General features: G+C 40.2%; 1 protein-coding gene across 6 annotated transcripts in view; it reads right to left on the reverse strand.

Annotated features, from left to right (window-relative positions):
• Positions 1-111: 111 nt before the first annotated feature.
• The window catches only part of LOC309706770 (copine-9-like), a 186,982-nt gene continuing 165,244 nt past the window's right edge, over positions 112-21,849 (reverse strand). For all 6 annotated transcript variants that reach the window (XM_082533603.1, XM_082533598.1, XM_082533602.1 and 3 more), the window contains 2 exons: positions 5,200-5,273; positions 112-4,053 (listed from right to left, as the gene is read on the reverse strand). In XM_082533603.1, coding sequence (XP_082389729.1) covers positions 3,826-4,053; positions 5,200-5,273 — 302 coding nt within the window. In that variant the 3' untranslated portion in view covers positions 112-3,825. The remainder of the gene's footprint in view (positions 4,054-5,199; positions 5,274-21,849) is intronic.

Raw genomic sequence — 21,849 nt, forward strand, 5'->3', positions numbered from 1 at the left:
TAAAGTTTAATAATTTGAAAATAGATACAATATGCAGATTATAAGTATAAAATGTACATAAATTTGAAATAATTTGGCCCCTTTACAAATATATAAATAATAACAATTTTTCATCATTGCTTGAAAAAAAAAGATGTTGGTCTAATTTATCTTTGAGTTAAAAATACAAACAAACAAAGGCGATGTAAGTGAAGTTTAACACAGCAATTACTGTAAAACAGTGAGCAAGATTACAGTTCAGCCTTCAATAATATCTTTATTTGGTTTTTAAGCAAAAGCTAGAAAACAGTGACAAAATTAAAAACTTTGACCAACACAAGTGGAAACAAAAATAAAAGAAATATTTGGAACAGAGTGAAAAAATGGAAAGAAGGAAGACTTCACAAAATATTCTGTACAACACTTTAACATATTTACACACAGCTTCTACATAACAAATGGAACTGGTGAGCAGTATATAATAACCTCATCCTGTACACACTGTGTAGAAAGCTCAGCATGCTTCATACAAAAATATCCAACAGGTTATGTGACTTTGGGTTTGTTTACATATAGTCATAACACAAACATGCATGTTTTAAACGTTGTTTGATACAAATCTACCCTACTTTTCATATATCTGTTATGTGCTGGATTATTAGGCTGGCAGTCAGAAATAGAAGGATTGATTCTGCACAGTACACAAGTAAACACACAGAGGAATGTTGTCTGAAATCTTTTTCAGATATGAATACAGATAGTACAATCATTAGCAGCATAACAGCCATATAAGCATGCAAAATAACATATTTCCTGGTGTTGTCATATAAAAATAGAGTCCTCCCTCACACTTACTTGCAGGATTATGACAGAAATAAGGCCACATGTCAATTTCCCTTCTGATACAATGTGACAAATACTCAGTAATCCAGATACATATCATATAATCCATTCGTTGTTGTTATTATTGTTTCTGTTTTCGTGACACAGCCAGGTTGAACATTCTAAAACTGTTGCTAACCCTACATAAAAAAGTCAGAGACAAAAGAAAATTGATGAAACTTCACAGTATTTGTTTTATGGAGTGGTACCAAAAAAAGAGCCCACCTAACAGCAAAAATAGTGTCGTTGCAAAAACTCAGAAGGCTAAAATGTTAGAATATAGATGAAAATGGACAAAATAAACACCAATGAAATGGAGCCATTTTACAACATATACAATAAATACAGAAATCCATTGTAATAATTAAAAACACATCCTAATACAAATATGCTACTGGACAGAACCCACACTGCACAAAATCAAATACTTTTCTCTTATATCTTATTTAATTTGACCTCATCTTGTCTCATTACGTCTCTCCACTTCTTAGCTAGTGATATACCAAGTTTGATCAAGTGTTTCTAATGCAGTGGCAGATCCTCTTTCCTTCAATATGCTGGAGTTTCAGGACAGAAGTCCTAACAAACTATTTGTTTGTAATTCTAGCACTGTGCACCTTTTTACTAGCAACATTCACGTGTAGCCTGTCTTTGAACTGCAAACTAAACACACCGGAAACAGAAACAATGGGGTTAACAAAATCAAGCCAGGACTGAAGTGCCAAAACTGCAGTTTCATGAATCACTTGAGGCTGGCTTCAAAAGCAAGTCTAACCTCACTGTCTGCCATGTTAATCTATTTATTTAAAAGGGACAGTGCAGTTTAACATAGTCCAAGTACAAAACATGAAACAGATGTAACGCACATAAGTTTATAGCTATTGCTAATTTTCAACAATTGTCCCTTGTTGGGCTTACAATCAAATGCCTGTCTCGACACCATTAAAAAGTATAGTAGAAAAAAAACAGGATTGAATGAATAGGATTCGCTTCATAAAAGCTATGGTAGTACATCTTTTTTTTTAATTCAACCTTTTGAAAATACTTAAAGTGATTTGGTTAATAGGTGTGTCATCTACAGGGAGCTTGAGTCACTGCTAAACCGGTGCTGTCTTTGTTGATTCATGTTATCGATGCACCTTGCTCAACCTAGCTAGCATTAGCTTGCTAGCATTAGCTGGTAAGTTAAAACTTGTCCCTCTTATCTAAATATGGTCACTTCCGGCTTCAAAAACTGATGGTGGTGGCTACATGGGGGGTTAACCGAGACAACAGAGTTCAGTTCCCAAAGCTTTGAAGGAACTTGGAAATGTTTCTTTTGCAATGAGCTGACATCAGTTCACCACAGATTTCTTTCTGTGGTCACACCTACAAAATTCGAGCACTGCTCTCAAGCACTGGGTGGTTTCCGTCACTTTCCAGAGGATGGCCAGTGAGAAGACTGAATTTCAGGGATAGAGGGCTCTTACAGAGACAGGAGCATAAAAGGCATGAGAAAAGTGAATTGATGAATAATAATATTTTAATAATGATTAATGTTTGTTGCATTTTATCCTATTTCTTGGCCACACAGCAGCTGGTTTTTCCTGCTTTATTCTTGCATTTGTTTTGTCTGTGTACTTGTAAGCTGCAGTGTGTTGGGCTCTTTGGGACTGCCAATGAAAGATTTAGGTTTTCTGTTCAAGCACTTGCTCTCTTTTGCTTAAATCATTCATGCACACAACAAAAGCAAGGAAAATAAAAATACAGGATATGAGAAGAAAAAAAAACAAGAATTCGGCATGCATGATGAAGATAAAGTTTGCAAACTGAACAATGCAGCACTAAGTACCAAACCTCACATTCGATTTCTTCTTCTTGGTGTTTCCCACTCTTCCCACACATTTTCTTTGCTACATTTGAAGTTTTCTGGCCTGTAAAATCTGCAATGGGAAACCCTTTTCATTTTAAATAGGTACAAGCTGCAGACAGTTTCAGAACCAGAGGCACCTTCCTCATGCATGATTCATCCCAAATGACAGCCACAGCCAGGAGATTTACAGTTTAGAAGAAGACTGGTGACAGAGCTCACAGACACGGCTATGTTCGACTTTTTAACCAGGGCTGAAATGATCTGCCCTTCCATATGTTCAAATTGTACAGCGGCTGCAGGTGCAGAGGAGCAGGGGATGGCTGGTTTCATACCCTTGTATGTTTACTCCTTTCAGGAGGTGCTCACAAGCAACTCTCTTCATGTCCATGGGGGATTTTAACTTTAAACTTGCCCTGTCTTCTAACAGTGTCTTTGAAAAGGAGAGCAATTTCCATGCCTTTGCTAAAGTAAACTAAAACAAAAGTTTCATTTTCTACAGTAATAGACAGCATATAATTTTAAGAAAAGAGCCAGTGTTCCTTGGGCCTCAGTTGCAAGAACCAAGACATGATTTAATAGCCACTGAAACACCCTGAGAATAAGCAAATAAGGACAGGATATCACCCTCAGAGCTGTCTTTCTTCACAGCTGATAGAAATCAGTTTAGATGGCTGCTACAGCATTTATTATTCTATTACGGCAGACTGTGAACAAGACCAGTAGTAGAATCTTTTGACTTCCCACCTTTGCAAGAAAGGTCAATAAAGCGTCCATAGTGGATTACAACACACAAAGGAAACAATAGATTTGAATGGAGCCCGTGTGTCTGTGCAGAATCGTGTGTTATACCTGGAGAGTGTTTGTGACAGATGTTGACAAAAAATCAGAAACATAAAAAAAGATTTAAAAATCTATTCTCTATGCTTCTTGTACATGTCTTGCAGAGGAATCCTCGTAGTCAGTGCTTTCAGAAGGAATTCTTAGGTTCAGTTTACTGATTTGGTTTCTGTCAGATAACCTTGAAAACCCCAGAACACACCTACACACACACATGCACACACACACTTCCCTTTGCCCAAACAGCTTGATCCACTCTGCCTGCTGTCCTTCTCTCAGGGGTGAGGGTTGCAGTGCTTGGTCGTAGACGTATTGGTTGCAGTTGTGGTGGACACTGAGGGGGAGTCGGAGGTGACGGGCAGGGGGGGGCGGGGTTCAATCCCCCGACTCTTCATGAATGACAGCAGCTGGTCAGGGATCTCTGCCAGGACATCCTTAGCCAGTCGGGCCATGCTCAGGACCTGGTTCCCTGACCGGTCGATGTAGTCCCGGAAAGGAACAAACTGGATCGGAGGCAAAAGTGACTGTTCAGTTCATTTGGTGTTTGTAGGTTCCTTCAGCATCTAAGGTGCTGCTAATACGCTTTCATACAGTTGAGGAGTTATTACTTTTAATGTTGCAGATGTATTGACATAACAGTACATCAAGCTCAAACTGTGAGGCTTCAGATTATCGTTGGTAACATTTTTTTGCTCTAAGATTGAAATATTCACAAAAAATGACCTGCCAAAAATCACACAGTAAATCATAAACTGTAAGTAAATTTTCATGTATCTGAAAATGTTGGGGTTTTTGCCCTAGTTGTCAAGACATAAACATTTTTTCAACAGTTTTCAAAAATCATATATTTTGATAGTGTGGAGCTAGGATGTAAGTCATCATCGTTGTTACTGACGACTTATGCCTCACAGGCTTTTTCCACTTCAACTGAAACGCACTCAAAGGAAAACTATTCTGTTTTTCCTTATTTCCTGTCCTACACTGGGGGTGGTTGGAGCTCACAGCGGGTCATCTACTAATCAGAAGGTTGGTCTGCAAGCCAAATATCATTGGGCAAGATACTAACCCCATGTCGGGTGCATTCAAGTTACTCTCTCATGCATCAGGTAAGCAGAAAAGTACTAGATAAGAACCAGTCCATTTATACTCTATATCCTATTCTAGTCGATGATGCTCATATTGAACAATAAATAATAATATTCTGGTCTTGGATCTTTCTTATGTCAGTGAAAGGAAATGTCTTTAATATTCAGGCAAACAGCTCTGATTGTGAGCATAAATGAAAGAAAAAGCTGAGATTGTTGGCTAACAAATTGCCAGTGATCATCACCAGTCTCATCCTCCTTTCTGACCTTAATTTACAAATGAATATCATGGTATATACAATATGACTTTAAAACCGGTGAATGAGACAATAAACTTATCAGAAACGCGTTTACTCGAGACAGATCAAACATGCAAAGAGTGTTTTTCTCATAAACATCTATACATTTGTTGACATCACTAGAATGTTTTGCTGGTAAGAAGGTTAAATAAATTTGATTGAGTTTTGATTTGGGTTTTATCCTGGACAGTTGATAAAAAAGAATTCTACATAGTTTTATACTGATAAACACCAAATAAGAGTGGATATATCTTATACAGTGCACCTGGACGATGTCTCTCTCAGCAAAGCGTCCCCTGGAGGAAACTCTGACCTCATCTCCATCCAGCTCCTCCATAGCTGAAGACAATAAAAACAACATATTTACTGGTAAAAATATTGCATGACTTACATGTACAATGGAAAAGCTGAGCTGGAATTTTTATTCACACGCACAACAGAAAATCGTCTAAATCCAGATATATTTTTTCTAGTACGCTTAATGTTTGTGAAAATGATTAAAGTGGTAATTTTATCTCAATTATTTTGAGTAGAAATGTCTTAATTCACTCATGTTAACCACAGTTTAGTATGTTTGCTTTAGATCAAATGAGTGATTGAATTCCTGCATAAAAATTATGTTTTTTTCATTATTTATTTTTAATGGTTAGACAAGAAAATCAGACGATACATTTATACAACTTGGCCTTTAATATAGCACATTTAGCAGTACCAACTACAATAAAATACAGCTTTAACATACAACAATATTTCCTCAGTAAGATGAGCATATGTCAAATACACCTTGCTTTTTTCACCTGTAGCTGCATTAACACAACGTCTCTTAGGACGAACATATTCTAACAGTTGAGCTGCTTTTTAACACTAAACATGTCAGTAATGTTCTGTACTCTTCCTCCAAACCACAATAAACAAACGCTCCCCTATTCACAAGGATTTTTCACAGTGGGTAGGTCTGCATATTTAATTTGGCTGATTTTTACACTGGATGCTCTTCCTCCTGCAACCTCCAAGGGATTTGTTTAAATGTATAAAACCACTACACTATGAAGCCACAGCAGTACTTAAAAATGTGGCTGAAGAAATCTTCATAGTGACTACAATTCAAGAAATATTAGTGCTTCAGTTCCTTGATGTGACCAAGTTTGTAGATTTGGCAGTCTGGAGCCTGCCCTGGTGGCTGGGCCTTAGGCCAAAGCATTACGTGGGCCCACCCTTCTGTTGGCTCACCGCTCGCAGGTGGTGCTTTAGGCATTTGATGCTAGCACTTGGTGCACAGTCGATCATAGCACTGAAGGCTTTGGAGAGGAGGTGCTGGTGTTCCAGTCCCTAGCTGACAACTCTGGCTTTAGGAACATGGAAGGTCACCTCTCTGGTGGGAAGGAGCCTGAGCTAGTGCGTGTAGAACTGTGGCTGTAAGATGTCATGGTATTAACCCCAGAACCAGAAGGTTCAGATGTACACTGGTGGTGAAGAGAGCCATCGAGATGAAAAAGTAGTCCTATCCAGCTTAGGACTGCAGTAAAAATTCACAGTGAGTCCCTTGGAGTGGAATTTGTGGCCCAGCAGAGGTATTATTACTCAGCCTGCTGGCAGACGGAGAATGGATCATCTGCCTGCATCTGAGTCATGCAAAGTATGTGGTACAACCGGCCTGTGGACCAGTTGCTGGTCTAAAACAGCATATGTTGATCTTTGAAATTTCTTTTGTCCTCCTCCCATTCCTGTTGAAATCTGCTGTTTTAACCAAGTAGGCCCTGTGGACTCTTCCTGGTAGGACATGCCCCTGAATGTAGCATTTGGCAGATGCACAGGTTATCTGCTTCCAGCAACACGCACTTAGTACTTTGGAAGACTACATGGGAGCATGTCTAGGGTGGCTGAAAACCTCCCCCCCTGTCCAAATGCGAATGTATGTTAGATGGACGCGTTTGCAGGACCATAAACTATGCTTAAGGTCCTAGATGTTGCAGGGCTGTCTTACTTAACACTCTGTAACTTCGCTTGGAGGCTGAGGACAGTGTCTCTGAATTGATCGACTGGGATTGTGGCCAACTTCTTCAGGAAGGGGTTAGGGTTAAATTGAGATGAATAGCCAATTATTATGGGCCATTTGGTCCTTGTCCATCTATAGTGACAGCTTGGTTTTCATTGCTGGCAGTACGTCAGACCTGTTTTTGGTGAGAGTTGGAGTTCACCAGGGCTCCTTTTGTCACTGATTCTGTTCATACATGTCCAGTTGCAGCAAAGTGGCAGATGGTCTCTGGCAGGATCAGACTTGTGGTTCTTCTGACCTCATCAAGAGGTGACATCCAGCGTGCACTAGGATGATTTGCAGAGTGGTTGAAAAAGGCTGGCTTGCCCACTCTGGGAGGAGTTGATGGCCCAAATGGAGGAGTTTGGGATTATCTGGGTCTTGTTCATGAGTGAAGTGAGAGTGGAGCCGAAACTGACAGACAGGAACGGTAGAGTGTCAGTGGTGTGGCAGACAGCTATTGATGACCTATGGTCACATGAGGTCTTAGGTGCAAGCAGTGAAAATGAACTTCCTCCTCATCCGAGAGGATGAGTTCAGTCATTTGGGAGGAGCTCAGGGTAGAGCTGTTCCTGCTCCACATCGAAAGGAGCTAGTTGATGTGGTCTGAGCATCTGACAAGTGCCCCCTCATCGTCACCCAGGTGAGACATTCAGGGGCATGTCCTACCAGGAAGAGTCCACAGAGCAGACCCCTGACATGCTGGAGAGATTATACCTCTTGTTTGGTTTGGGAACTAGTCTCCCTGAATGAGCTGGAGGTGCTCTGGGCATCTCTGCAAAGACTGCCCCTGATATTCAGAGCCAAATAAGGGGGAGAAAATGCAGTGGTGACAATGACATACTGTATACAAATAGTTACCTAATAGTTAAAACATGCAGCTGTTGATTATGTGATTCTACTTTCTAAACCAGAAAACAGCTGAGGTAAAAGACCCAGCTGTACAGTGAAATTGTGTCAAGTGTTGTAGTAGGATGGGGGATCTGTCTGTTACAGACAGAAATAAATGACAATAACAAAGACCACAGCATTCATTCACTGGTGTAAGGACAGCTTTTAGTTTTACAAAAGGACCTGAAATGGGTGCATTCAAATAATAACCTTCTAAATAAATAGGTTTGTTTTTTTAATGCATACATTTAAATTTAAATTTCATTAAAATTACTTTAACATTTGAAGCAGATAAACAAAAGAAAGCTGACTGTGCTTAAACTTAATTTAGCTCCATTATTTAGAATTTAGACAAAATTCTTAGTTAACTTTTGCCGACTGTTTAAATAATGTTTGCTTTAAACAATTTGCATTCCATAATTATTAAAAAGTTTGATGTATAAATAATTTCCTACGCCTGAAACAGATGAACATTGTGACAGGACTGCTGTTATACACGTTACACTCACACTTTCAGACAACCTACAGAAATACTTTCACATACATATTTTCACAGCTGTAGTTTTTTTGTGTTTAATTTATAATATTAACCATAAATACTGTGAGCCAGTCAAGAACAATCTGTCTAAAATGCTGAGACAGGAGTAAAGGTTAAACTATCAATGAGCAGACTTGTGTTCTGTCCACAAACTAAGAAAACAAAGTTTGTGTGTAATGGGAAAGACACTGAATGGCAATGAAAATAAGACCAGCATCAAGTTAAAAAAGCAGCAACGTTAATAAAGATTTAGTCTGCATTACATCCAGAGGTTAAAGTGTTGTAGTTTTCTGTTATTTAGCACTGAGTTTAGTCGTGGTTTTGCTTCTATTTCTGTTGTCGATGTGCCTGATCCCCCTTTTCTGTTTACATGTTTCCCTCCTTGTGTTTTATTCCATGTCTCCCCTGTCTGTCTTTGTGTATGTTTTTTCCAGCCTGTCCTGTCCTCTCGCCTCTCCTTTTGTGTCATCTTAATTTTTCTGTATTTCACTCTTTGTGTCTCCTCCCTTTGTCTCCCCAGTCTTTCTTGTTACCCTTGTGCATTCCCTCCTCCCAGCCTCGTGTCAAGCCGTGTATTCTTGTCTCCGTCTTGCTTATCCGCCCCGTGTGTTTCCTCTTAAGATTTATGGTGTGAGTTGTAATTGGTCCTCTTTCAGGCTGTCTGTTAACCATCCTTTGTGTTTCCATGTCTTCAAGTTATCCAAATATTTCCATGTCTTAGTTTTCCCAGTTTAGGTTTTATGATCAGCTCTTGCCTAGTTTATTTTCTCGTTTGGTTTTGAATCAGTCACAATAAAGGCTCGCCTTTTGTTACGTTCAGTCTTTGCGTTGTCTGCTTTTGGGTCCACATCACAACCTCCACACAGTCTGCAGTCCAGCCTGTGACAAAGTTTTACCTTACAACAATGACATACAACAGTGCTGTGCTAATAGAATCAGGTGACCTCTTTAATGTCACAGAAGGCTATATTGTAACAACAGAAGCATCCAGATCAGTGCCCTACCAAATGAAATTAATAAAAAATATCCTGTATACTCAGGATATGTGCTGTTAATTACACTCAAACAAGTCATAGTCAGTAGAAAGAATTCAGCGATAAAAGTTGACTCACTTCCAGAGTAAACAACATTAATTACATCTCACAGGAAAAAGAGTTCACTTGGAGTACTTTTTGTTTTCCTTTCGACTTGTTATCTAAACAATATGCCAGACAGTTTTGTGTTGTTTTTTGTTTCCCTGCCTATATGACTGGATTCTAGTGTGTAAATATTAAGTTTGGCTGTGAAAGAACTTCATTAGGTTTATTTACACTTTTATCTCGTGAATAAAGATGACAAATATGACTATAACAGCTCCTGATTCTTCCCAAATCTTTTTGTATTTTTTCCAAATCCCAAACCTTCAACCCAAACTGATATAAACTAACACCAGTGAGAACACAAGCGCAGATCTGGCTACTGACAAGTCATTCAGTTGTCCTCAGGGACTGACAAATATATGAGAGCAAAGCTAGTTTGGTCTTTCTGCACCACATCTGCTCCCTGATGCTCTCAAAGTGGGGGAAGCAACAAGAAGAAACTGTGTAAACCAACCTCATTAGAGCTTATATAGGCCATGCGAAGTTAATATATAAAAGTGGAGGGCCGCCTGAGTCCCGCACACTCTATTTATAGTTTGTCATCAACAAGCTGAATGAGATGAGCAAGTGACAAACAACCTGCAGTAATCCCAAGAGAGGTTTTTCATGTCTGAATTTAAAGCAGAGGGAAGGAAAGGAAAAAAGAGAAAATAAATTAGATTAAAATAAAGAATGGAAAGTAATGTGAATAAAAGATAACATCTGAAAAAATTAAAGGAAGCAAACGAAAAAGAAGAGGAAAACAAATATAATAAAGTAAAGAGAAGAAAGTAAAAAAAAAAGAAAAAGGAAAGGTTAAAATGGTCAAATGCAGGAAGAAAATGTCAAGGAAACAACAAAAAAGGAAATAAATATAAGGAAATGAAAAATAGAAAGGACAAGATATGAAGCAAAGAAAAAGAGAAGATAAAGGAGAGGAACAAGGATGCTGAGTGACGGATGTTGAGGGCAGGCTGGTGGGGCTCCACATGTCACACAGAGATGGCAGATGGTGGCCGGGAGCAGAAGAAGCAAAGGGACGGGATGAACAGAAGGAGACAGAAATATATTCAGCTAGAAGGTGTTGAAAAGTGGTAGTGAGGGTTCAGCTGTGTTGGGTGATCCCAGGGAGGGGAGGAGCCCACTGAGACACACAGGCTGATAGAAAGCCTGCTGCGGCCCTGAGTAACACAAGACTGTGTGTGTGAGATGCTCCACTGTTACTCTGCTCACAGTAATGTCAATGTCATGAAATATGATAGGGACCATTGTGGCTGTTTCTCATGATCCGTCTGAATAATAGTGTTATGAGTAGGCAGTGATCATCTCATGCTCTGTGTCTACTCCAGCAGTAACGGGGGACTACTCCGTCACCACTTCCTCTGGCATCCCTGTGGCTTTGTTGTTTTTCTTTTTAAAAAATGCTTTTTATGTCTTTTGTTGAAGTGCATTAGCTATACAAAGAGGCATTAAAAATGCAGCAAGTACATACAAATAAATACGGCAAAACAAAGCGTCTGAACATTAACAGTGTTAGAGCAGCTGATAGGAATCCCATCGAGCACCTTTGGGACATCCTGGGTAGGTAAATTTGTGAAAATACTATATTGTTGCATTTTTAATGGCTGCTAGTATAGTTAGCCACCACCATCCCACCTGCTTTGCAACTCAGATGCTGGAATCGAACCCGCACCAATCAACACAGGGACCTTGTGGTAAATGGACTGGTTCTTATACAGTGCTTTTCTACTCTGAGCACTCAAAGTGCTTTACACAACTGCCTCATTCACCCATTCACACCATGAGTGAACGGGTGATTGGTTATTATGATTAAAGATGATGTGATAAATGTGACAGACAAACAATCTTTTATCACATCTATTCATTCTATTAAACAAGCCCTTTTAGTTTATTGTGCAAAAACAGGTCTGAAAAACTTTTAATTTATCAGCTGTCAAATCCTTTGCTCAAGATACTTGGTGAAAATGGAGGAGATATAGGCTGGCTTTGTTAAATGCCTTAGATTTTTTTTTCCTGATAAGAGGTTTGCAGCTTGCACTAGTAACTCCGTTCTCTACTATCTCTGGACTGTGACACTTTGACACTTGCATTTGTAGACCAGCTGTTTTGGGTTTCTTCACAATCTGATGGATCTTTGGCTGCAGCTGTTTCCAGTGGGGAGTCCAGCTCGCCTGCTCTCTTATGAACTTTCTACAAAAGAACTGTACTTTACATATCCGCTTCCTGCACTGTGGTCTTTGATCTTTTTTTTTATCTTCTTACTGCTTTTTCTGGTTAGTTCTCTACCCTTCATGTTTCATTACGGCTACCACTGCAGATCAAGAAGTTGACAATGCAGGTTGGACGTCATGCAAAATATATTTGATGTCAAAATGTTTCTGTTAAGATGTTTTTTAATGTAATTGACACAATAATAAATCTTAATAGTATCTTTATAGTTCAAAATATTAAATTCTTTTGAAGAAATCAATTGTGAAGAAGTCAGTAAAATGCATTTTGATCTTCTGCCATGCTCAAACAATTTTGTTTGAAACCTATTATAAAACACATATGTGGCCCAGATCCTTAAAATAAGTGTGAGATGTTATTTTTAGCAGCGTGGGAAGCCAGATGAGCTGGAGGGAACAGAGAGAAGAAAGGATGCAAGGAAAGGATGATACCTTTCCGGAACAGAATGGTTTATTATAAATTTTGATTTCAAAAGGCTCATTCCCACAAGACGCCCCTGAAAGGCTCCAGTCTGACTGGGGATGAGTGATGTGTGGAGGCTTTACTCAACCAGGCAGCAGACCTGAGTAGAATTGCAGCTGAATACATTTTTGTAGCACAAAAATTACAAGCGGAGTATTTGATTTATCCTCTTTTCTGAGCGTGTGCCTGCTTTTGAAGCTTTTCAAGCATCACAGAGGATAAATCAAGTGCACACCATGAAGCTCTGCGTGCTGAGTGACAGAACCTGCAGACTGTTTTGTTGAGCCCAGAATGCCACTGACAGAAGAAGTGTCACAGGATTATTAAAGATGATTCAAACACAGCAGTGAAGATCTCTTTAATTTCCTCGAGTCTCTCGCTGTCTGACTTTTGCTTTAATTATGCTTCTTATGTCACACACAAGTATTCACCCTTGACCCAAACGCTCAGCACAGATTAATAGGTCCCTATGAGGGCTCAGTGTTTGTTCAGCTTAAATCATTTTTGCCTTTCCCTTCCCTCACCAAAGAACATAATTTAAATCGCGTGTTAAAAAGACACTGACGCTTTATAGGTCAGGTGGTGAGCATAAGACGACAGGCCTCTTTCGCCATTAACGTAATATTATGTTAAGTATATTTCTAGGATGTCACAGAGGAGGAGCACATGGATTCGTTATCTACTCAAGTACAGAGTCTAATGCCAAAACAATGCACCAAGCCTGATTCTGGTGTTTTCCATTTTCTGATGTGTTAAATGCTTAATCATTTTTGAGAAATGCAGTAATTTTCTACTGATTGCACAAGTCCTGGCAGACGCAGTGACAGTGTCAGAAGAGTAAATATAATAACAATTTGATCAATGATGTCATAACAACAGAAATTTGTCACCAAAAACCTTTTGATTCAATTCAATTCAGTTTTATTCATTTATTTATTTTATTTATATAGCAGCAAATCACACACAGTTGCCTTAAGGCTCTTTAAAAAGAAATAAGGATTAGCTTTAAAAACATGCTCCAAAGTAGATAAACATATGATTTATTTATTGGCACTTGGCCATCAAGTCTGTTGATTCTGATTCATTTGTACAAAGATTTAATCAATCTCTTAATTACAAGCACAATATTATCAGGATTAACAGAAGTGATAAAAACAAAACACAAGTGGGAACAAATTGTTTCTTGAACATTCAGTGAAAGAAGAAAAAACCCTCAGTAATTTAATTAAAGGCTTGCTGTTCCCGCTTGCTAGTTAATTGTGCATTTGCAGAAATGTTTGAAAAAAGGAACTGCTCTGTGTGTTGGCAGTCAGATGGAGAGGTCTGATACCAACCTGGGATTTGGAGAACTGCAAACATTTAACATAATGCCACTCATACAATCAGTAGAAAATGAGCACATTTTGATGGCTGATTAGAATCTTATTTATCGGAAAATGGAAAATTAAAGTAGTTGTGAGTACAATGGGGATATGTAGCCTAGAAGAGAAACTTTGACAAACTTTGTTGTAAGAGTTCTGGCCCACCAAAAACCAGATCTACGTTTAGCTGATATCCCAATTAAGGTAATCTTCTCAGCCATCTCCACATGAATAGATTGGAACATTGTGTGGTTTCACAGATAACAAACAGCAATCATTTCTGGCAATGAAAGCTGGCTTTCTAGCTACATTTGAGCAATTTTCAGACGAGGCATTCAGAAATATTTAAAGTATTCGTGGAGTTCTATATCATGAACTGCTTCACAAAGAAACTATGCCATCAATGAAGTTTTATAGCAACATCCTTAAGCATCTGATGGAGCTGCTGTGGCGATTGCCATCACGTCAGTGTCTGCTAGTACACGGTGCATTTTTTGGAGACGACTCTGTTTCATCCTCTCTGTCTCCCCGTCTTGGTGTCAAGCTCGGTGAGTCTCGGTGCTCCTGCAACTTCCTGTTTTATTTTGTCAGGCCTCATCTCACGTGCATTGTGTTCAGTTTTGCTTCCCCTTTCTTGTTATGCCTAATTTGTTCCTGCTGTGTTCCCATGTGTTTCCACTTCCCTAATCACCCGTAGTGTATATATTATCTCCGTCTCCCCTTGTCCCTTGTTGGTGTCTCAGCTTATCTTCCAGTTTCTTGGTTGTTACTCAGGTTTTATTGCTTTTTAAAAATTGTATTTATTTAGTTTTTTTAAATGAATAAAGTGTTTCCCAGTTTAAGTCCTCTGGTTCTTTTGGCTTTCCTTGTTTTGTTTCAGCCTTACTGAATGGCTCGTCTTTTGTTAACTGTTCTCCTGCGTCATCGGCATTTGGGTCTCTGCCTCACATCATCTGCAGCTGCAGCTCCTGAAACTATTTAGTTATTTATTTTTTGAAATGTGAAAATATCAAGACGTAAGTTAAACTACATAGTGGCAATGTCAGGAACAGAAACACTGGGTGTAGAGTTAACATCAACACCAACCTTAGTGGCATTGGCTTGTGATTATATCCCACTGTCTTTACGTCAACATGATACTAAAGCTTTATGACCAGTAATATTGAATATAATTAACAGAGGTATTGGATATATTTTAGACTTCCGGTTTTGACGAGCATGGGGTAGTCACACTTTCCCTTAGCTCCCGCAACTTTTAGTTATTTGAACGAGCCCACCTAACTTATCTTTTGAGGCAAATATCTTGGTGATTTGGTGTAGCCGTCGGAACATTTGATGCCCTGTCATGTCGCCTAAACCTGTGAAGTCGAATGGCAAAACAACCGAATGCGTGGCTGCTAGCGTTCCTGCGAATGTTAGCAAAGCCGACATAACAGCACTGCTAGCGGAGCACTGTTTGGCTTTACTGGCGGAGCTAAAAGTCAGCTTTTTTGATGACGTGAATAAAAAGCTGGACGGACTACAGAAGGCATCGGACAACCATAGAATCTTTGGAGGAAAGCGCCGAAACGCTCGACCACCGCCTTGCTAAAGTGGAGGATACCTGTGAGACACTACGGGTCGCTAATGAAAAGCTGAAGGCTAAGCTATCGGACATTGAGTCGAGAAACAGACGCTGCAATGCTCGCCTTATTGGCCTGGAGGAAGGGATTGAGGGTCCACATCCCTCTAAGTTTTTCTCACAGTTGTTGCAAGACATTTTTGGGAGAGACATTTTCCCCTCTCCCCCCGAACTGGATCATGCACACCGTATTTTGGCCCCCAAACCGGCCCCTGGAGGCAGACCTGTCATTGTCTGTTTTCACCGCTACCAAAACAAGGAGCTGCTAATACGAGAGGCTAGGAGGAGGAACGACCCGAAGTATATGGATAAACCATTCCGGGTCTATGAAGACTACAGCCCTGAGGTGGTGAGCCAGAAACCATCACTGCTATACCCGGTGCGACTACGCATTGTTAAAACGGATGGTGTACGCCTCACATTTGGCTCTGTGGCTGAGGCCGAAAGGTTTGTGCAAGACTCCATGGAAGACTGAACTGTTTTGAGGCACGTGGAACACGGGACTACTTTGGACGACTGTTATGGCATTGTCATGATTCCTATGTTGATTTTCAGACATTTAACTTCATTTCTTTTTCTTTATTATTTTTTTGGCGTGACAGTGCAATTATTTGCACATATTTTGAATTGTGGACTTCACCGGTGTACACCTGGTGGGTCTTATTCCAACCTTTATACTATGCAGGCTTAAGGAGCTTTAGGTAGGATAGTTATGGATGTTTTTCAGTTGGATTGGGTAGGTGTGCTGTTTGTTCTGACAGCTAGTGTCACCTGGGGGTTCAGGGGGTTTCTGGGAGGGTTTCTGTGTTCAACTGTCCAAGTTAAGAACCAAGTGCTTTATGTTTCTCGTCTGAGCAACCAGCTAAAACCTTTGATATATTTTCAATGGTTACCTCTATTGACTTAGTGACCTGGAATGTTAAAGGCCTGAACCATCCTATTAAAAGAAAGAAGGTTCTCACTCACTTGAAAAATATGGGTGCTGATATAGCCTTTATTCAAGAAACCCATCCTAAAATGTCAGATAATACTCGTTTAAAATGTAGTTGGGTGGGGCAGCACTCACATTTTACAAAGGGAAGAGGTGTAGCGATATTGGTCAATATATTGGTTTTTAATAAAAGGGTTCCTTTTACCCCCTGTTCGACTCTGGCTGATTCAAACGGATACGTTATAGTAACCAGATCAATTTTTATTATTAATGTTACATTAGCAAATATATATGCCCCAATTTTTTTTTCACGCGTCCTACTGATCATCTGTAAGAACTGGATACTCGACAGCTTCTTATTTACAGTCCTTTTTTTCAACCTACGGCATCTTGGACATTTGGCGTTTTTTACACCCACAAGACAGACAATATTCCTTTTTTTCAAATGCTCATCAAACCTACAGTAGAATTGACTATTTTTTTACCTCTCTTGTTAAGTCATGTGATTATCAGCCTATTGTAATATCTGACCATGTGCCCTTAATATTGACACTGCATATACCCGGTATGGAGTCTCCTAAACTCTCTTTTGTTAAGTGATGAAAACTTTATAGAGTTTATTTCAGATCAAATTACCTACTTTTTGGAATTTAATTTAACTCAGATATTTCCATCTCGTCGGTCTGGGAGGCTCTTAAGGCTTATCTTCGCGGCCAGGTTATATCGTTTACAGCCAATATGAAATGCACTTCTACTTCTAAACTAAAGGATTTGGAAAAGCAAATATCAGACTTGGATAATAGGAATTCTCAGAACCCCTCACCAAATTTATATAAAGAACGTTTGAAACTGGGTGCAGAATATGATGTGCTCGCCTCACATTCTATAGAATATTTATTGTTAAAGAACCGCAGTGATACCTATGAGCACGGAGATAAGGCGGGAGAGATTCTAGCAAGACAGTTGAAATGTGCAAGAGCCAGGCAAACTATTAATGGGGTCGCAACCCGAGATGGTGGAACTGTTACAGATCAACAGGGGATAAATGATGCTTATCAGCATTATTATTATAAGTTGTGTAGCTCCGATAATACCAATGATTCTAACCTCCTCTCTGATTCTTTTAGAGACCTAAAGATTCCAACATTGTCCCCAGACGAGGTTTCCACCCTGGATGCACCTCTGCAGCAGCAGGAGAGCATAACAGCAATAAAATCATTACAGTCTCACCGATCACCAGGCCCTGATGGCTTACCGAACGAGTTTTATGCCGCCTTTGCTGGAAAACTAGCCCCTGTGTTAGCGACGTTATATACTGACTCTCTTGCCAAAGGTGGAGTCGCATTTCCAATATGGCGACTCCCGACGTATATGGGGCGGGCTACGAACAATCACAGATTATAAACCCAGCACTGTGAGATGTACGAAACCGGAATTAGCTGACGAACTCAATGCTTTTTTTGCGCGTTTTGAGGCGCCTCAGTTTCAATCTCAGAGCCCTGCACCCGCCCCCGCTGCTGAACCAGCACCACTGATACTCTCTGAGCATGACGTGAGGAGAGCTCTGAGGGCAACCAACTGCAGGAAGGCAGCGGGACCAGATAGCATACCGGGACGTGTGCTAAGAGTATGTGCAGATCAGCTGACCACAGTTTTCACCAGCATCTTCAATGCCTCCCTGGCCCAGCAGGTAGTCCCCACCTGCTTTAAAACATCAGTGATTGTTCCGATCCCTAAGAACACCCGCCCAGCCAGCCTAAATGATTATCGCCCAGTGGCCCTAACATCTGTAGTGATGAAATGTTTTGAAAGGCTCATGAAACCCTTTATTAGTTCTTTCCTCCCTCCCGACTTGGACTCATTGCAGTTTGCATACCGGACAAATAGATCCACTGGAGATGCTGTAGCACAGGTCCTGCACACCACACTGAGCCATCTAGATGAGGGACGTGGGAACTATGTGAGAATGCTGTTTATAGACTACAGCTCAGCGTTCAACACCATAGTGCCCCACATCCTTACGGATAAGCTCCGGGATCTGGGATTCAGCACATCCTTGTGCAGGTGGATTCACAGCTTTTTGACTGCGAGACCACAGTCGGTGAGAATAGGGGATGTGTACTCTCATACCCTTTCACTGAACATAGGGGCCCCCCAGGGATGTGTGCTTAGCCCTCTTCTTTATTCCCTCTACACCGCGGACTGCACGGCCAGATACCCCACTAACTCCATTGTGAAGTTCGCTGACGACACAGTGGTGGTAGGACTCATCTCCGGGAATGACGAGAGGGCCTACCGAAGCGAGGTGGACGGATTAGCAAAGTGGTGTGTGGCAAACCACCTCTCCATGAATATCAGCAAAACAAAGGAGATGGTGATTGATTTTAAGAGACAGAGAGGCGAGAAAACTCACACCCCAATTCAGATCAATGGAAACCCTGTGGAGAAAGTCTCTAATTTTAAATACCTCGGTGTTTATATCAAAGAGGACCTTAATTGGAACACACATACGGACTTCCTCATCAGCAAAGGCAGACAGCGCCTCTATCATCTGAGGCGTTTAAAGAGGTTTAAGATCTCCAAGAACATCCAGAGGAGATTCTACACCGGGGTCATTGAGAGCATCCTGTGTAATAACATCACGGTGTGGTACGGGAACTGCACAGTACAGCAACAGAAAGCCCTGCAGAGGGTCGTGCGCACAGCTGAACGCACTATGGGAACATCTTTACCAACACTGCAGGACATCTACGCTGAAAGGTGCAGATCCCGGGCCATCAGGATCACTAACGACTCCAGCCATCCCGCTTACAAACTGTTCAGGCCACTGAGGTCAGGGAAACGCCTCTGTAGCCTGAAAACAAGAACTGAAAGGTTCAGGAGGAGTTTTTACCCACAAACAGTGAGACTCCTCAATCAAAACACAAATCGGACAACATGATGGACAATTCCATACATAGTATATAATTTTCCTTTGAGTTTTATCCTTATTTTTATTTGTATTTTATCATATACATCTGTATTTATGTAAATACGTACACTATAGCTCTTAACTATTACAGCGTAATATTTTGCACGATATTATACATTTTTATACTTTTATATAGATATTTTTTTATTATAAGTTTAGTAAGATGCACAGTCGGGGGGGGAGTACTTTTTAGCCGGAAAAAACATTTCACTGTGTGTTGTACTAGTTATAACTACATGTGACAAATAAATAAAGAATTGAAAGGTGTTTTGCCTGATAGCCTAAATCAAGCCTGTATAAGCCTGTATCTTCCCAAAAAAGATAAAAACCCTTTGGAATGTGGATCCTACAGGCCGATTTCACTCCTGAATTCAGACTATAAAATACTAGCGAAGGTTTTGGCCAACCGATTGGAAAAAGTTTTACCCAACATAATCTCTTCAGATCAGACTGGTTTTATTAAAACAGGCACTCCTTTTTTAGTATTCGTCGACTACTTAATATAATGTACACCCCCAGCCAAGCTGCTTCCGAATGCCTTCTCTCCATGGATGCGGAGAAGGCTTTCGATCGAGTAGAATGGGAATATCTATTTGAGGCCTTGCAAAGATTTGGGTTTGGAAGTTTCCCCCTCAGCCCCCTCCTTTTTGTATTAGCTATTGAGCCGTTGGCAATAGCTATATGAAGTAGTCATGTTATTCAAGGCATTTCGCGATATGGCACTGAGCAAAAACTAAAAATCTCTCTATGCCGATGATCTCCTGCTGTTTGTGTCCAAGGCTGAGGTAACAATTCCCTACATTCTTGAACTTTTTGATACATTTGGGCTTGTGTCAGGCTATAAATTGAATCTACACAAGAGTGAATTACTGCCTCTAAATATGCCTCTTTCCACATTAGCGAACATTACTGTTCCCTTCAAGACTGCAACGCACAGTTTTGTCTATCTAGGCATAACTGTGATGAAAAACTTCAGTGATCTCTTTAAAGAAATTTTTACTAAGTTACACCTCAGTATGCAACAAGACTTGTCAAAATGGTCGCCGCTTCCTCTCTCGTTAGTTGGGAGAGTGAATGTAGTTAAAATGTCTGTATTACCCAGATATCTTTATCTGTTTCAAAGCCTCCCTATATACATTCCGAATGCTTATTTTAAGAAATTGGACTCTGCAATTACATCATACCTTTGGAACAATAAGAAACCACGTTTGCATAAAACACATCTGCAAAAGTCAAAGCAAGACGGAGGCCTGGCTCTACCGAATTTCTGTTATTATTACTGTGCTGTTACGCTGTCTGACCTACTGGCTGCACTATCAGCACGATTGCAGCGGACCCGTATGGGTAGAAATGGAGAAGCTCTCTTCTGGTTCTTTCTTGCTATTGTCTGTCGTAGGTGCATCTATCCCGTTACCCAAAAGCCTGACAATTGAGAATCCTGTAGTTAATAATATTATCCAGATTTGCTTTCAGTTTAGAAAACATTTTAATCTTCTGAAGATGTGCTTAGGCAGCCCAGTAGCTTCCAACTATGTTTTTTCCCCTTCAATGTCTGATGCCACATTTCAGGGCTAGCAGAGGCGAGGGCTGAGATCTTTAAAAGATCGTTTGCCTCATTTGAACAGCTGACTAATAAATACAACTTACCCCCCTCTCGTTTTTTTAGGTATCTACAAATACGACACTTTCTTTCAGGCTCTATCCCAGGGTTCCCAAATAAACCCCTAATGATGTAATGGATGACATTATGTGTTTTAACCCAGCTAAGAAAAAGGCCATATCATCAATACTTGTTCTGATTTTGCGCCTGGGTTCTTCTTCTATGTCTGCAATTAAGCGATCCTGCTGAAGCAGACTGGGGCAATGTTTTAAGTAATATTCACTCGTCCTCCATGTGTGCAAGACATTGCCTTCTGCAGTTTAAAATAGTGCATAGGGTCCATCTCAGCAAATCGAAATTGGCAAAGATGTATCCTCTGATTGACCCAACGTGCGAAAGATGTAAATTGGCAGAGGCCACCTTGTTTTGGTCCTGTCCCAAAATACAAAAGTTCTGGACGGATGTCTGTGAGGCTTTGTCCAAGACCAAAAATAAAAAATGTGAACCTGCTCTGTGAAGCACACACACACACACACACACACACACACACACACACACACACACACACACACACACACACACACACACACACACACACACACACACATTTCTATTTGCTTCAGTCAGCTTTACAGCAGTCACAGGACATTTTCTTCAGGAAATGCTCCGCCGTGATTAACCAAAAACATTTAAGAACATGAGGAACAGGAGGAAAAGGAGGAAATAAGGAAAATCTCTGATCTCGTTTGGAACCACATGTCTGTAATTTTTTTTTCTCTCAAGAGCCCAAATTTAATTATTTCTTGTAATGTCCTGGAGCCATTTGACTTTTCATGCCGGTTTGTATTTGGTATTCATTTTAAATAGGTTGGGTTTTCCACTGGGACATTTTTATCTCCTTGGATGTACTGAGGCTGACATTTTCTGTGGGTTACTACAGCTCCATTTTAAATGATTAAACCATGTGGAGAACTGAATGATATTACAGACATATACTGTAAGTAGGAACCAATGAGGTTTGTGCCCTGGAATACAAACTATATAGGCTGGAATGTTCTTTGCTCCTGCAAGGTTGGTTTTAACAGTTGGTTTTAACAGTGCTACATAATGGAGCACAGCAAAGAAACAGATGCTCGA

The sequence above is a fragment of the Aulonocara stuartgranti genome, assembly GCF_965226115.1.
Source record: "Aulonocara stuartgranti genome assembly, chromosome: 5".
Taxonomy (NCBI): Eukaryota; Metazoa; Chordata; class Actinopteri; order Cichliformes; family Cichlidae; genus Aulonocara; species Aulonocara stuartgranti.